We start from the raw sequence: 17,961 nt of genomic DNA, 5'->3' as shown, positions 1-17,961 counted from the left end.
ACAAATTGCTGTATGGTTGAAGGCTGTGAATAACACACAGCTTGAGATTTTACAGTCCTGAAAATGTGAGGGTTTGTTTCGCGCCTGTCTTCATTAATGATGTTGCCCGTGCATTATTTGACCAGAAAAACCACAGAAAAGACCCGCAGGCCTCACGAAATCAGAAGAAAGTGGCGGAGCTGAGGAGGAGAGAAACCATTTGGTTTTCTAGAGTGAAATTTTTAAAGAAAATAAAATTGCTGCAGACATGAAGATCACAGACAGCGTGTTGCGGAGTTTCAGGGTCGCCAGGACATATCGAGAAAATTCCCAGAAAGTCAACTGTGTGGACTTCAGCCCAAATGGCGAAAATGCTATTTCAAGCAGCGATGACGATTGTATTGTGTTATATGACATCGTAGAAGGAAAGTGAGTGACCAATACTATTACATTAAAGAACAAGTGGTGACTGTGTAATTAACCTAATGCATTTATGCAGAAAATAATGATGCATTTCTGTATTTGGGACCGTGACAGAGCAGCAGCGTTCATCAGGCGATGAAATAGCAGATTTAAATATTTTGTCTTCTCTCTCAGACCCAGAAGGACCCTGTTCAGCAAGAAATATGGAGTAGACCTCATCCGCTACCCACACGGAGACACACAGACTGTGGTCTACAGCTCCAACAAACTGGATGGTAACAATCAATAGAGACAGTCAGCTATTGCTAAACAAGATAATAAAAAATGCGTTACAACTTTATTTAAATTTTCATATCGGTATCTGTCCACATCATAGCATTTGCATACCTGAGTACAACAAACTGGAGACCAAATTTGTACAAGAAAAATAATTTGCAGTCACATGTTCCACTGTGTAGACTTGTTTCAGTTCATAGAGTTTGTGTCAGCAAAAGCGTTTTCCTCCAAGTTAACATTTTTCTAATGAATGAAAAAATGTGCTATTATATATCTTTGGTCTTTGCAGTCATATTTTGTGGTGGATCTCCAAGTAGAAACAAGACAGGATGCATTGGGATGGCAATTTGCATTATTATTTCAATCTCATCTCTTGCCAAATTCCCTGCAGTACTGGGCCGTCCCAGAAGATTTGAGTAAGGTCACCTCTCATCCCACATTTCCTCCTACATAGAGCTGATTGTGAGAGTTGTCAACAGAGTCCTGGAAAATTCAATTCAATTCTCTCCATAGATAACCGTTAATACCTTTCTGGTGACATAAACAGATATTCTCCCAAGTCCCAGTAATTACATTTAATTCTAACTCAATTTCTCATTCACATTTCTGCTGTTAACAATCAGCAAGCGTTTTTCTATCACCATAATATAATGTTCAGTACTTGTTGGGTCTCTTTCAATCTTATCCCTCTCTGTATGGCTTTTAATGTAATGTCTTATTAGATAGATATTAGAATGGATTGTTTACGGGAATGTGAACTGATTTTGGAGTTGAGCAAAAGATTTTAATTCATTGCCCTTAAACAGCTGGTTTATTATACTCAAGCCTCTCTCTGCCCACTGTTAGAATCCACTATCCCTCTACTCCGTTTGTCAAACTAAAATATGGTACTTTGTCTTGTAGATACGATCCGATACCTGTCACTCACTGACAACAAGTACATCAGGTATTTCCCAGGTCACACTGCAAGGTGAGTAAAAGCACCCACCAGGACCACCCTGAACCCAGAGGGAGGATAAAAATGTAACACTGGTTCACTGTAGAGCATTTCAATCCTAATTGACCTTCAATCAGATCAAACCAAGGGGCTACAGCTTGTTTTTTTTATAAATATGAATTCCATAAAAAAGCACATTTTTATAATCTCTTCATCTTTGAAGACAGATTTGGACTCTATTCCCTACATTATCCTATTCTAGTACTTAATCTTATTCTAAAATGAAGATAAAACTATGGAAAGAAATATGTTCACATTTACATCCGATGCTTTGCAAAGAAAGTTTTATTCTTGAAATGCACTTCTAATCAGAATAAAGAGAATATAAAGACTTTACCTGTTTTATTACTGATTGGAAAAGTTCATTTGTTCCTAATTTGTTTTCTTTTTCATTATTCTTAGGGTCATTACACTCTCCATGTCACCTGTGGATGACATGTTTATCTCAGGCTCGTTAGATAAGACGATTCGGATCTGGGACCTGCGCTCTCCAAATTGTCAAGTGAGTAGTCTGGAAAATGACACTTCCTCTGCTCTCTGTGGGCAGTTACTCAAATGTGTAATTACAGCTGCTGCTACAACCGTTAGCGCTTTAGATCAGGACGTCCCAAATTACTGCAGATCAAGGTGCTGCGTATCAGCAGTTACCAAAACCCCCTTTTAATATACATTTTAGTTGTGACCACTGGGTGTCCCCAGACCTGCTTGAGGAACCACTGCTACACTAAAACTGGACCAACACACAGTAGCTTCATCTAAAACTGTTTATTTAAACAATATTCAAACAAAAAAAACTCTGGATTCATATAATTATTATGTATCTGAGATGTGTAAAAACAAAAACATACTTTTAACAGGAGTTATGTGGGACTTTGCCACAGCTGCATTAACTCTTATTAAAGCCAAGATGTCTGTTTTGGAGAATATAAATGCTGTAACACACTATACTGTAAACAAAGATTGATAGAAAGAGAGACATCATTATAATCAATGTATAACAGCCGTCGGACATCAATTAGGAACGTTGAAATTTGGTGGTCATACTTTTGCATATCTCAAATGTATGTGTGTGTGTGTATATGTGTGTGTTTATGTTTCAGGGTTTGACTAATCCACTGGGGAAGCCTGTCTGCTCCTTTGACCCTGATGGTCTGATATTTGCTGCAGGGGTGGAATCACAGGCCATTAAATTATACGACCTCCGCGCGTTTGACAAGGTGAAATGCACATTTGTGTGTTATTGGTTTACGGTTGTTCACTTGTAAAAACAGGGGAGTTGACCTTCATAAACCCGCTGTCGTGTTTTCTCTGTTGTGCTGTATTTAAAATGTGTTTACTCTTTCTGTGAAAAGGGTCCGTTTGCCTCCTTTGAGATGACGTTTAATCGCGCCTGTGACTGGACAGGACTCAAATTCAGTAATGATGGGAAACAGATTCTCATCTCCACTAACGGAGGGATGATTCGCATCCTGAATGCTTTCAGTGGATCCGTTTTGCACACTTTTTCTGTAAGAGAGGCGCACAGTGCCACAAACCTCCTGGATTACATCGGTCTGTATATTAGTATTATCACCTGAAGGTGTTTCCTATCTTTGCTCATTTTAAGGGCTACAACAACAGTAAAGGCATCTCTCTGGAGGCCTGCTTCACCCCCGACTCGCAGTTTGTCATGATCGGTAAGCGGAAGAACCTCTGTTTTACGTTTTGGTCTCTAAGATTTTTCTCGATTAAAAGATGTCTTGTTGTGCAGGCTCAGAGGACGGGAGAGTCCATGTTTGGAGCACTGAGAGCGGGATGAAGGTGGCTGTGCTGGATGGGAAACATCCAGGACCCATCAACACACTGCAGTTTAACCCCAGATACATGACGTTTGCTAGTGCCTGCACTAACATGGTGAGATCAAACACCCCACATCAGTGTCTCATGTACAATAGCAGCTGGTGGACAAACTGCCATGAACACAGTGCTCACTTTGTTTTCCTTTTCTGTTCTCCTAACAGACATTTTGGCTCCCGTGTGTTGATGACTTATAGAAGGATGCTGCCAAAATGAGTCCTCGTTAAACACGTCGTAATCATCTAGTGATGCAGGATACGTTCATGTGCTGGACTACCTTTCTTGGCCCAATGAGAACCTCATGGCCTAATAGTTTATCAGAGAAAAAAACTGTTTTTTTTCTAGTTTACATTAAGCTTTTTTTACCTGCAGTATTTTTAAACTTTTAAAAGAGTTGATCCAGCTGTGACAAAATGCCACATACCTCCTGTTAAAAATATTTTACACAATTCAGGTGCATGATAATTATGTTAAATTTTATTGTTTGAATATTGTTCAAATAAACAGTTTTAGATAAAATAGTGTTATTTTCCTTTTTTTGGATCCTTAGTTTTGTCATACAACAGATCAGTCTTGACATACAGGGGCTTTAACTAATGATTATTAATCCGCCAACAATTTTTTTGATTAATTGTTTGGTCTATAAAATGTCAGAAAATGGTGAAAGATGTGAACCGCAATTTCTTAAATCTTCTTAAAAGTGACATTTTCCTATTGTTTGTTTTGTCCAGCCAACAGTTCAAAACCCAACTATATTTACTTTAATGTAATATAACACAAAGAAAAGCAGCAAATCCTCACTATTGAGAAGCTGTAAGTAGGTTTTTAGGTGGATTTATCAATTATAAAAATAGTTGTTGATTGACTAACTATTTCATCAGCTTCATACAGCCCCAATAAATGGAGCAAAGTTACTGAGAAAAAAAATGTCGATTTTTCACGATTTCTCCAACACAAAAAAGAGCGACATTAATAAGATTGTATTATATTGTATTGTATATAACTCATTGTATACAAATAATTACAACCTTGAATAACGCAGGGTCTTTATAAACTTTTTTAGGTAATTATAGGATTAGTATATCAGTGTTGGTACACGTACATGAGCTCACTTAACAGGTGCAAACAGAAGTTCATTCAGTCAGTAAACCAATCAGTGAAGACACATGCAAGCGTGAGAGAAACGCAGGCAGTTTTAATCAATTTGATGAATGGGTGTCTTTCCTTTTTTTTTTTTGTGCACATAAAGTGTGTCTTCCTGAAGTAGAGGAGGGGGGTGGGGGATCTGCTGAATAATGTATAGATGCTTGGGTTGTGTACTCACCACTGAGTGAATAATGGATGATCCCATCACAGGTAACCTCACAGGTACACACTTATCTTTCTCTCACCTACGTGTGTGTGTGTGTGTGTGTGTGTGTGTGTGTGTGTGTGTGTGTGTGTGTGTGTGTGTGTGTGTGTGTGTGTGTGTGTGTGTGTGTGTGTGTGTGTGTGTGTGTGTGTGTGTGTGTGTGTGTGTGCGTGTGTGAAAGATGTGTGGAAGGAGAAACGGAGAAATAAGGTGTGATAGTTTAAGCGTTTGGCTCTCACATTCTTACCAACTTTTTTCACCCTCACCAACCCCCCCATTATACCTACTGTACACACTACACTAACCTGTGTTTGTTGTTATCAGTGTAATGGGTAATGGGACCTTTAGTATTTTAGTACTTCCATTAGTACCGACTCTTTTAGTGTACACACACAGGATCTGGAGCTCTTTACCTCCACTGTGGGATAAAAAGTGTTTATATCTTGCCATAAGAAACATCACATTCTCACATTTTGATAGCGTGTAGTTGGGGCTTGAGGTACCTTCCCTATTCTCACCTTTACATTCACTGTTAAAAATAACTTTGCCGATCAAAATCCACTAAGCACAATTACATGAAACAGCCAACTCTTGGTCCATTGAACAATGTTGAAATGAAGCAGTTAGATTCTTGCTTGGTGTCACATTTCTGTGACCAGGTGGCTGGAATTTGAGATCATGCACTTGCGTCTGGCTGAGTTGATCGGCCACTCTATGTGAATGAGTGATAAAATGTCGTTACATGAGGCCCCCTGACAGCATCTGAAAACAACCGCACTGACCACTGATGTCATGAGGCTGGTTTCCCCCTCACACACAGTGCAGGACAGGACAGTGTGTGACTTGGGAGAGGCTCCCCCACTGAGACCTTTAAAGTTGTGGTCATCGATACGCAAAGAGTTTTAGATCAGTGGTTAGGGTGGCATATCCACTGACAGGCACGTTATTACTCATCAGCCACAGTTCCGCAGATTGTATTTCAAGTGTTAGGAATCTCCCAAGTCACCCTCGAGGCGTTTATGTCACTGATGCGCGTGGGTCCATCTGTCTGCCATCAGTGTAGAGGCAGCCTACCTGCTGAGCAAGAAGAGCTAGGACACAGAGACCTGGACCTGGTCCTTCTTGCATGAGAGGAGTGTGAAGCGACTGCCAAAAGATGTCACACCAAACTGGAATTAACGGTGAGTTCAGTTTTTCAGGAAAACTCTGTAAACTAAACTAAAGCAGGGTGTTTTTCTTGTATTAGTTTAGTTGTCACCAAATTCAGCTTGGGTGCTTTTTTTTTTTTAAATATATTTGAGCTGTGCCATCGCAGATGTAGAACATCCTCACAATCTCACTAATAATGACCTATATCCTCAAAAAAGGAGTTTTAGGATCATCTTAAAGTGGCCCCTTGTGGATATAAATAATTGTGGACTTTAAAGGCTAAACATCTATAAATTTGTAAACTGGCATATGAGTGATGGTTAAATATCTGCTGTCTATGTTGTGACAACTGTAATGTTGATATTTAGCACCTACAGGCACTTATGGATAGTTTAGAGGCTCCGTATATATGTGTGTGTTATGGCATTTGGTAATTGGAGCGTAGGGGGACGGGTTGGCAGAAGCGTACCTCTCTCACCTTTCTCACCTGCTCTTACATCATTTATGAGACCGCTGTGTTGGGTAACCATGGTGAGAGAGAAGGAGGGAGCGCAATAAAAGGCTAAATCTAGTTTTCGGTACCAAACTGCAATTCTCTGGTTTGAAATTTGTGGAAGGATGAGGTTGTTCTATCCCTCATACTCAAATGTGTCCGTGGTTCTTTGTTACATATCTCCCTCTGTCTGAGCCACTTTAGGTGATGGCGTGACTATCTGGCAGTGGATCAAATTTTCTCCCTGAAGTGGAGTCTCAGGTTCTTACCTACCCAACTCTGTCTCTCTTGCTTTCAACCCCCCATCCTCAGTTTTGACTTGTCTGCCTTATATCTGATTACTTTAGCAACATCTGAGCTGAAAGAGTTTCTGGCCCGCGCGAGGGGAGGTGCCATCAGAGTAATGAAGATTGTCATCAGAAATGGTAAAAATGAGATGTTGTGTTCAGAAGATTTGACACAAGCGAGCTTTCAGTTGACTTGTTCTAAATCCGGAGAAGAGTTTGCTGATGCACGTTTTGTGTCTGCAGAGGAGTTGGTGCTAGATTGGTACAGAGAGCCGGCACAGAGCTGGGACAAGGATTATGATCAGTTCCTGCTTCCTCTGCTCACGCCTCAGGAACCGTGCTACATCCTCTACCGTCTGGACTCCCAGAATGCACAGGGATATGAGTGGATCTTCATCGCCTGGTCACCTGACCAGTCACCAGTATGTCTGTTGATGTGTCATCATAGTCATAGCCATTGTCATAGTCACATTTTAAAATAAAACATAAACCACATTTCTGAAAAAACTTAAACTGAACTAAATTAAACCTCTCATTAAAACTTCCGTTAAACTTTCATTAAAACTTCCATTAAACTTTCATTAAAACTATCGTTAAACTTAAGCCAAGGCAACATTTTAAAGTTATTTTTTTAAATGCAGGAAAAAAATATATAAACACATGTTTAGGCTTCTATTATAACAGTTTTTACTGGAAACTAGTAACAACAACCACAGTTGTAAAAGCATTCGAATTTTTAAAAAGGTGTGATGATTTATTGTTTGTATGATATTAAGCTTTAAACACATCCAGCATTTGTTGTGTAGTTACGTCATTCCACCTTTAAATTACAATTTCTACTAAATGTAAATCGGATACTAAATAAAACTCCATAAGAGCAAAGTATGTAAAATGAAAAATACCATTGTGTTTATTGAGTATACAGTCATGTTTTAAGACATATAAAGTCTGTGCTTTGAATAATAATTTGTATCTGATACAGTTTTTCCAAAAAGGTGTTCGATTAACAAGTTAAAAATGCTTTAAAATGATATCTACTCCTCCTTCATTCTAAAAACATAGATTTTGAATATGCAATTATTGTTAAATTCCAACGTTGAACTGAATGAAAAGTCCTTTCTCACTGTAGTGTATGTGAACTGAAAGTTTCAGGTTAAATGCATAAATTACAAACTGGATATTGGACAATAATCCAAACTGCTTGTATGTACACGCCTTTAAACTCAGATCTAAAGCGAGCACAGAGAAACGTTCCTCCTTCAGCAAGTGAATGCAAAAAACAGCCCTCTGGAGTCTGGAGACTCAAACATCCAAGTGAAGGAACAATAAAAAGCAGGGTGTTAAATTCAGGAGACTTTAAACACTAGCAAACCCTCCCTCAGCACAACCTGCATAAAATGCTCAAATTAAAATAAAACCATATTAATGTTCAGTATATCCTCCTGTCTGTCCCGGCACTGACAGGTGAGGCAGAAGATGGTGTACGCAGCCACCCGTGCCACACTGAAGAAAGAGTTTGGAGGAGGTCACATTAAAGACGAAATATTTGGCACAGTTGAGGTGAGCGAAATCCCTAAAGTGTGACAGCTGATCGGTGAATCTCCAGCCGCTGGTGATGAAGTAGCATCCTGTTTGCGTGCCTGTTTGCAGGATGACCTGTGCTTCCAGGGATACCTGCGCCACATGTCCTCCTGCTCCTCTCCAGCTCCACTCACAGCAGCCGAGCGGGAATTACAACGAATTAAAGTCACAGAGGTAAAGTCTAATCAATGTAAACCACCCGAATAAAACATGAACGTTGTACTTAATGTATGTATGTGTACTCATCCTGTATGTTTCTACTGTTTTCCTGCAGGATAAAGTTGTATGGGTAGGTAGATTTTCTTCTTAATACAAATCCAACTGTGCATGTGTGTGAGAGAAGAAGATAGAGGAGGACTGATGTGAAAACTGTCTCTTTCCTGCAGGATGAACGCAGACGAATTGGGACTCCAACGGCACGAGCGAGGGTTTGTTACTATGCTGTTAAAAATTATTTTCTGTCATGTGTTGGCACACATTCTGTTTTATTGTGCAGGTTACCATGGAGTTTGGCTTAGACAAAAGGGCACAAACTCTTCAAGGTCTCGCATTCCCGTTACAAGAAGAGGCCAAACGAGCTCTGCAGCAGCTCAAACACAGACGCATCAACTACATACAGCTGGTGAGCCCGAACAGAAAACCTTTATGACCAGTGACAGCATGCAAAATCTAACTAATCTAAATACTCACAAAAATGAGCTGTGTGTCAGTGTTTGTCAGTATAATTGACTGTGCATGACTTGACCCCGAACAAAGCTTGTTTGTGTATGTTGTGTTGCAGAGGCTGGATGTAGAGAAAGAGACCATTGAGCTGGTTCACACCAATCCTACAGAGACCCACGAGCTTCCCTACAGGATTCCCACAGATTCACCCAGATACCACTTCTTCATCTTCAAACATTCCCACCAGGGTCAGCTGCAGGAGGCGCTGGGTCAGTCCTGTCATGTTGCTGTCAAGTAAACTGAATTTGTTTTTATTATTAGCTTTTTTCAGTATTTTTATCCCACTCATATCCTCCCACCAAGTGACGCCAGCTGCAGCCTGGGGTTTGCACTAATCTGAATTTTTACGTATCTTAACATTGGAGTAAATGACGTGCGTGTTTCGCTCGCAGTGAAAAGCTCGACTGCAGTTCCTCTCAGCTATACGTTGCGTTTTGGTGCTTTTCAGCTCACTGCTTTGGTTTTATGTCCCGTCTTTGCTGCTTTGGTTTATTCTCGCCGCTCTCATCAATCTCTGGTCGCTTCCAGCAGCAACAGCAGGCAGCTTTTTCAGTGAAAAAGCTCTGATGATCCCACTGTACACTAACTGTTCAGCACCAAACAGCAGAGAGAAAGAGTTAGCGATCTAGCAGGAGGTGGTGGAGACCAACACAGAGCTAAAAAGAGAGTGAATATTGAACTTTCATTCATCAGGCACACAGGTGATATGTATCAACTTTAAAAGACAAAGCCTTAAACTGTTGTGTTTTCAGCTTACTCCACGGTCCCCAAGTGGCTCAAAAAATAATTAATTGTGACCAAATGTTACAAGAGTAAGGTTAACTTTTTCAAAACTGCAACTGTTGATTAGTTTTCCAGTGGCTCAACACAAGCACTTCTGCTCGTCTTCTAGATGTTACTAGATGTTGTGGTACTGTCTGGTTTAGAGATGGTGGGAGAGCTTTAAGAGCAGAACCGATCTGATAGACCTGATCCAGTGAAGCACCAAATATCAGCCGCTCAAGTGACGACTTTATGTGTCTTCCAGTGTTCATATATTCGATGCCTGGGTACACCTGCAGTATCAAGGAGCGGATGTTGTATTCCAGCTGTAAGAACAGGCTACTGGATGACGTGGAGAGAGACTACCAGCTGGAGGTCACTAAAAAGGTGCAGGTCATCCAAATCAACTACAAATAAAAAATAACACACACAATCAGTAATGGTTAAAGAGAGATAAACAACCATAATGTGTTAAGATTAAAGGATATGATGGTAATGAACATTTTAGTTCATCATACTGTTAAGAGTAGGCGTTAATCTGTTTGTTGCTCTGTGTGTATAGATGGAAATAGACAGTGGCGACGGCCTGACAGAAGACTTCCTGTACGAGGAGGTCCACCCGATGGAGCACACCTTAAAGCAGGCCTTTGCCAAGCCCCGCGGACCGGGGGGGAAGAGGGGCAACAAACGCCTCATCAAGGGTGCAGGGGAGAATGGGGAAGAAAGTTAGACATCACACACGCACATCAGACATTATACACAAGTACACAAGCAACCCAACACGATGAATCTATGAATTTACTTGTTATTTAACTGTTTAGCTTCTAGCCATTTCTTCTTTTTTCTTACGCACGTGAATTTCACACTGAAAACAGGACAAAATAGATCCACCATAAAGCAGAATTTCATAGACATTTTCTTGTGGTACAAGAATCATCAATCAAGAAACATTTTTTTCTGAAAGTGATGGTTAAGACTCTAAATTGTCTTAAAAATACACTCCAAGGATTTGAGTTGTAACTAGGGTGACGTGGACGCTTTTGGTTCATTCAAAATAAATTGAATTTTACATGACTACATGATAAAGTCGAATCTACAAACGCGCTTATTTGTTTAAACCCTACTTAAGTACCGGTGTCTGAGTCATAACAAACACAATTTTATTTTCAATTGTAGTGGATTTCCTTTCCAGATATACCAAACATGTCGGACTATATTTTTGAGAAAATGTGTAAAAAAAAAATGATGCACAAAACATTTTGAATTCTTACATTTCACCATTTCATGTAATGCTTAAAGTCATTAAAACACAGCATCGTAAGTCTGAATTTGTCATTGTGTAAAGACAAAGATAGCTTTAATAAAGAGGTTGAACTGCAGACTTTACTCAGGGCTTGGCTTCACTTTTCAGACCCTGAAGCTTCGCCCACATCTCTTGTTCGGTTCGATGTATGATGCTGTCAGACCATGTGGAGCCAGTAGGATTTATTACTATTAATATTTTTTTCTTGCTAAATGTTAAATATGAAGATTGATACCTCTCTCGTGATTGCATGCTTAATATGAGGCTACAGGGAGCAGACAGTTAGCTTAGCTTAGCATAAAGACTAGAAACAGGGGGAAACGGCTAGCATGGCTCTGTCCAAAGTTGACAAAATCCACCATCCGCTACCTCTAAAGCTCACTAAATAACACATTATATTTAATATATTTATTCCGAACAACAAATGTAAAAATGACAAGTTGCAGCATTATGGTTGGTTATCCCAGTTGCTAGGCAACCAGCAGATCCCTCAGATAAAAACTGGATGTTAAAGAGTTAAAATGCTTTTTATACATTATATGATTTTCTTGATCAATTAAATCTGCCAATGACTGTCCCTGTTGAATGAATGTCACATCCCCTCTGTAACATTGATTCGACTTTGTCACAGTCATTGAGAAATGGCCATGAAATGCCTGTTTTAAGGTGGATTATCCTTTCAGTTGCCTCGGTGAAGCTGTATCCACAGTTCAGTCTTGACCGCACGCAAATTCATCCACATCACATTCACAGTTGCCTTTGCCTTCCTCAGTCACCTGAGCAAGGTCAGACTGAACTCACCTGAAGGCTGCTATTTTACATGGTCCTACAATAAAATATTTTCTTTATTTTCTACCGTTTGTGCCTTCATTTCTGTGTGTGTGTGTGTGCGTGTGTGATGTCCTATAGTCATGCAGGCCAGCAGCAGGGATCACAGCTCAGCAGCAGAGGTCAATCTGTGTTGTGTGTGTGTTGTGTGTGTGTGTGTGTGTGTGTGTGTGTTTCCAGGAAGCCTCTCTACTCAAAAGCCTTCAGTGCGCTCTGCTGCTTTCAGGCCTCACGGGAAAAGCGGTGAATGTGAACACTTCTTTCTTGGAAACGCAGTTCAGAGCTGAATGACAGCTTTTAAGCGGTCATTATCTTTTTACATGGGAACACAGTTAATTTCCTGGAAATCAAATCACCCATTTGCGCCACGGAGGTAATTTCCTTCTCGATAGTTTAACAAGAAATGTTCACTGCGGCTGAAAAGTTCATGTTAAAAACACGATGGGGAGCCTGGGGAGAGAATTAATGAGACAAGAGACTGGAGGTTAATACATTTCAGTGTTGTACACCACAGTTTTAACCAAACTGTACCTCACTGAGTGTATGTGTGCTGAAAATAACCTTTAAATGCTAAAGTTATAATGTTGAAACAACACAAACGTTACATCGTGTAACAATGATGTGTAAAGGTTGGAAAGCTGGATTTCCATTGGACCGAAAATGCATCATTAAACACATTACTGTCGACAGCTCCGTCAAGCCAACCAGAGGTAACGCACACAGGACCGGAAGTACCGCTACGAATCTTCAAAATAAAATACTGAAAACTGCCAGTGTTGAAAGAACTACAGGTGATGGACAGATCAAAACTATTAAAACATCACAATCAGTCACATTTGATTCTGTGTTGGATTTACAGGCTCTTAGGCCTACCTTACGTGGAGACCCAAAGTGTATTAAAGTAGTTTGGATGGTGGCTGAGCTTATTCCAAGTCATGTCTTTTTTAATTACAGCAGCTGTTATTGGAAATGTAAGTGTCAAAGTCCAAATGATTACATCATTGGCTCAAATTTTTGGGGTTGGATCAGGTTGCAATAGAGGTCCTAGACTCACGAACTCAATACTTCTAATATTCACAAACTTTTCAATCACAACAGGGTTAGGATGAGCTTAATTTGAAGGCCTTACAGGAAGTGGTGTGTGTGTGTGTGTGTGTGTGTGTGTGTGTGTGTGTGTGTGTGTGTGTGTGTGTGTGCGTGTGCGTGCAGAGAGCAGCTCGTCTGTCACTGCGGGCGCTGAAACACAAAACCTTTTCCTGGAAACAGATTCCTGGAACCTGCGTCCGTCCGCAGTGAGCTGAGCTGTTTTCTGCGCCGCAGTTGACTGAATAAAGAGCTCCGCCTCACACACACACACACACACACACACGGATATTTCTCTCATTTTTTAGGACTACAACACATAGTTGCAAGGGATGTTTTCTTTTTCATTCTCATTTATCGACTGTGATGATTAATTATTTACTGTGAGGAGCTGCTGGATTATTCCCTGCACTGTTTTATTTACTCAAACTGGTCGCGATCCTTATGATTTTCCTTGATTTAAGGTAAGATTATTTTAAACGAATGACATAAATACAGTTAATCTGATGTTTCAAAGTTTGTTGTGTTCCAGCATTCTTTATGAATATATAACCTAATGTAATTGTCATGTACCTGAAAGATTATAATGGAATTTCGCTATATAAACCTGTTAATTAGTTATTTTTCACAGTTAATTTTAATTCTGTGTTGTGGAGTATTTTGTTGTTGTTGTTGGTTTATTTATTTTATTCTTCAGTTGAGTTGGTTGGTTTTGTGCTTTTCAGATCATTTTGGTCAACACTGGTGATGATATGTTAAAGTCACTTGTGCGACCAAAACATACATTTAACAGCTGAGATGAAACTTACTTTACTTTAGAGAGCCTTCGGAGCAGAATACTTTATAAGCTTGTACAAAAGTCTCACTTGATATTTCACATTTAAGTTATTATTTTGTTGATGCACCAGTGTCAACATCACGCCAACAGGGCTGCTGTCAGTCAGAAATGGTTGCAGTGACCATTTCCCATCAGGAGGAGCGAGGAGGTTCGTGTTGCCCACACCCTTCTCCTCCGCCGTGGGACCCAGCAGAGGACCTCCGCTGCATCACCACCACCTTCCAGTATCTACACACCTCAGGTACACCAGCGGTCTCACTGATTTAGACTTCACATTTTCATCAAAATACAAAGTCTGACTGTTTTTTTTTTGTTTGTTTTTTTGAGTCCATCTCATATGAGCATTATTCATTTTATAAGTTAGACGTTTGTGCATGTGTTTGTAAGTGTCAAAAGAACTGGAGCAAGTTTAGGAATCAACACTAGCCCACACTGTCACTAACACTGTTTGTGTGGTTCATCAAAACCTCAATCGTGTAAAAATAGAAATTAAAACTGATATCCAAACCATCTGTCTGGTCTCAGGCTGGTACTGGGGTTCCATCTCGGCAAGTGAAGCTCGGGAGGCTCTGCTAAAAAAGTCTGAAGGCACGTTCCTCATGCGGGACAGCAGCCATCCTCAGTACATGCTGGCCCTGTCGGTGAAGACCCGCTGTGGACCTACTAGTGTGCGCATAGAGTACAGCAGGGGCTTGTTCTGGCTGGACTCCATTACCCCCGGCCTGCCTCACCTGCAGTCCTTCCCAGACGTGCTCAGCCTCATACAGCACTACACGGGCTCGGGCCACGCGCCGCAGGGCCAGGCGTCCAGTGACATCCATCCTGAAACAAAGCCTGACCCTGCCAAGCACTCAGCAAAGGACAGCGGAGTGCCTCTGAGGCTCAAGCACCCCCTGCATAGACCAGAGGCCTTCTCTTCTTTGCAGCACCTGACCCGCCTCGCCATCAATAGACACACGAAAAGCCGCGACCAGCTACCACTCCCAAAGCCTCTGCTGCACTACCTGCAGGACTACCCTTTCCACATATGAGGGTCCCTGTCCCTCTGGCACGGGACACAGAGACAGCGACAGGGGTCATGGTCACACTCCATGAACACACACTGTGAATCTGGGACAGTCTGACACCCGAGGCAACAGAGAACAGCCCAGAGGGGGAATATCGAAGCGGTTTAAGTACAATAAACGTCAATGTGACCTCACTACTCAGTAATGAGCTCAGTCTTACAACAGTGCTACTGTTGTCCTCAAAAATTCTATTTTTCTATGTCTGTTGCAGCTACTGTAATATTTTTACTTTTCCAATGCCAATATGTTTCTCTTTATTTTGCTTCATTTCTGACCAGTAAGAAGAGGTTATATATATAATATATAATAAGGTTCTTTTTTGCATGATTTGGACCAATGGTTCTAATTGTTTTCCCTCAAGAAAACCCAGACTTACTGATAATAAATCAGCGAAAAAAGCAGCAACTGTTTGGTTTGTTGCTCTACTAGAGATAACGTCATGATTTGGGTTTTCATCTTGGGATCTCAGTTTTTTCTGCTTTGGAGCTCATTCTGCAGGCGCTGTAGAACCTGAAGTTTGCAAAGTTTTAATCACTTTTCATGAAATCTGGTGAAGTGCGTCTGAAGGCTGAGCCAACAGTGATCTCTTGTAAAACTTGCAACTTTTGGGCACCACTGTGGTCATCAGAAAATCTCTTAGATATCTCTTTTCCTCCTGTTTCTCGGTGCTATGGCTGCCCTGATGCAGCATGTGTTTTGCTCATTAAAATTCAACAGAGTTCTGCGCAGTCGGGGAGAGACACAAGAGGTTTGTTCCCTGCTGGGCGTCACCTTAATGACTCTCTTCTTCTTTCTGCATGTCTGGGTTTCAAATCCAATCAGAGCATAATGTAGGATTTAAATAGCTGAGGGTACAGTGCTAAGACATGCTGTTACAGATATTACGAGTGGTTTAAGGACTGAGGTGAAACACTATGACATGCTGACATGAGAGCCAGAGGTGGCTGATGAGTCATTTTAAGGGATAAAATAAAAGACAGGGTACGGTGTGTATTTTGTATTTCTTTTATGTGCAGAATCCTTCCCTAAAATCAGATCTTCCATTTGAACATGTAAAGCTCTGACAGCCAAAATGACCGTTAATAAAGTTATTTGTGAAAAACTGTTGTTAGCTATTGAAGGATATCTCTTTACAAAATGATTATGTTCTCAGAAGATGGTCATACATCCCTCTGGGCATCAGAAAAATAAACCTAAGAAAATTTTTTCACCGCCCACTTGAACATACAGTTGAACGTGAGGCTTTAGTATTGCTGTTTTCATGGAAACACGCCTGAGTTGGTTTCCACGAGGTGGAACTGAGCAGTGCTGAGAAAGCCTCTTATCAGGATTAGCATGAGAGCTGCAGTTATTAATACACTGCTGCAGCAACTGAGAACAGACTATCTCCCTCTGTCCATCTCTGCGTTAACCCATCAATCTGAGACATTTTAGTCATTTTTCAGTCCACATTTAAACAATCAGCATCATCAAAACTCTTTTCTTATTACAATCTCTATCCAGATCATAGAGGCAGAAGTTTCTGCCACAGTCAACGTCATCCTTCTATCAGGTCTGACTGAGCAACTAACAGAAGATAACAAGTTGTAGCTGATAACTGTCACTACTATGTACTATTTAATGTAATTTCTCTCACTTGATTGCGGTCTTTCTCATGCAGCATTAAGCTAAATGCATGTATCAATTTTGTAGAGGAGATATTCAGATCCTTTATTTTATCTAAAAGTAGCATGTTTAGTCAGCAAACTTAAACGTTAAAGTAGTTCAAATACAATAGCCCCTTTCATAGTGTTATATCATGACATACATTTAATTATGATTTTATCAGTGTGTAAACAGCATTTAAATATGCCTGATGCATACTGCTTTACATACTGATGGGTAGTTTATTCTCTAACAGTGCAATTAGATCAGTCGCCTACATGGTTCGTAAACTAACTACAGAACACCACTAAAATAAATGTAGTGGAGTGAAACATGATATTCCCCTCAAAATTGTGTAAAGTAGCATAAACTGGAAATACTTAAGTGATGTTCGGGTGTGTCACATAACTGGATTACCGGTTGGGAAAGTGGGAACAACTGCCTGCAGGGATCCAGACCTACACATCAGCTGGCCTGAGGTCAGTAGCTGCAAATTTGTCAGAGAATTTGCACGACTACAATAGTTTATCAACAAATGTGGGTTCTGACAAAGTTAATGGCGGCTGTATTGCATTTAGCTGCTTCACTTTCAGGGTGCTTGTGTTGTTCCTGCAGCCTCACTGTCACGGCTTACTGAGCCTTAGTTAATGTTATTAGTACCACCTGTGCTTTTCAAAATGGCAAGTCAAAATGTCTGCTGTGGGAAAACATACTGTGCCTAAATGGCGTGTATTCCTAAATGAATTTGTTTTTCATTGAGACATTTGATGAAACTTTCATCAAATTACCAATCAATAATCAGTTTCCAAACAGCAAACCCGGGGCCATGTGTTATTATTCCAGGAGTGATGTACACACTTCACAGAGAAGGACAGCTATGGGCAGTAAATAGGGGGCCAGCAGCTCGCCCCAAAGCAGGTTAATGTCAGCCATGATGACTCAAAATTACACTTAAGTACTGTACTGATTGTAAATGTTACTGTTCACAGGGCCAATCTGATTTACAGCAGAGTGTTGTATCAAATCTATAGAAATGGGCTATAATCATAAGACAGAATACATAAAAAGTAATATCTTAACACTGAATAACACTGTATGCTTTAGCAGCATGTTAATAATATTAATAATAATGCTGATAATAATAATAATAATAACAACAGCAATTATTATTATTATTATTATTATTATTATTATTATTATTATTATTATTATTATTATTATAACCATCATTATCATCATCATCATTATTATTATTGTTATTATCATTATCATTATTGGTATGTTTGAGCAGCAGTGTATTGTTTTGCTCTCCCCACCCCCTCACTTCCCTCCTGTTAATCC

The 17,961-nt window shown here is 40.2% G+C and overlaps 1 protein-coding gene and 1 pseudogene across 1 annotated transcript; both read left to right on the top strand.

The window, feature by feature from the left end:
- Nucleotides 1-92: 92 nt before the first annotated feature.
- Nucleotides 93-10,724, top strand: LOC139212004 (WD repeat-containing protein 82-like; annotated as a pseudogene).
- Nucleotides 10,725-13,348: 2,624 nt separating this feature from the next.
- On the top strand, nt 13,349-16,033 carry LOC139213932 (cytokine-inducible SH2-containing protein-like). The gene is made up of 3 exons (XM_070844645.1): nt 13,349-13,535; nt 14,000-14,150; nt 14,435-16,033. Exons 2-3 carry the CDS (start codon nt 14,018-14,020, stop codon nt 14,938-14,940), a joined length of 639 nt encoding a protein of 212 aa, XP_070700746.1. The 5' UTR covers nt 13,349-13,535; nt 14,000-14,017; the 3' UTR covers nt 14,941-16,033.
- The last annotated feature ends 1,928 nt before the right edge of the window (nt 16,034-17,961 follow it).

The sequence above is a fragment of the Pempheris klunzingeri genome, chromosome 2, assembly GCF_042242105.1.
Source record: "Pempheris klunzingeri isolate RE-2024b chromosome 2, fPemKlu1.hap1, whole genome shotgun sequence".
NCBI lineage: Eukaryota > Metazoa > Chordata > Actinopteri > Acropomatiformes > Pempheridae > Pempheris > Pempheris klunzingeri.
The sequence above is the reverse complement of the archived record's forward strand: the minus strand, read 5'-3'. Positions and strand labels throughout refer to the sequence as shown.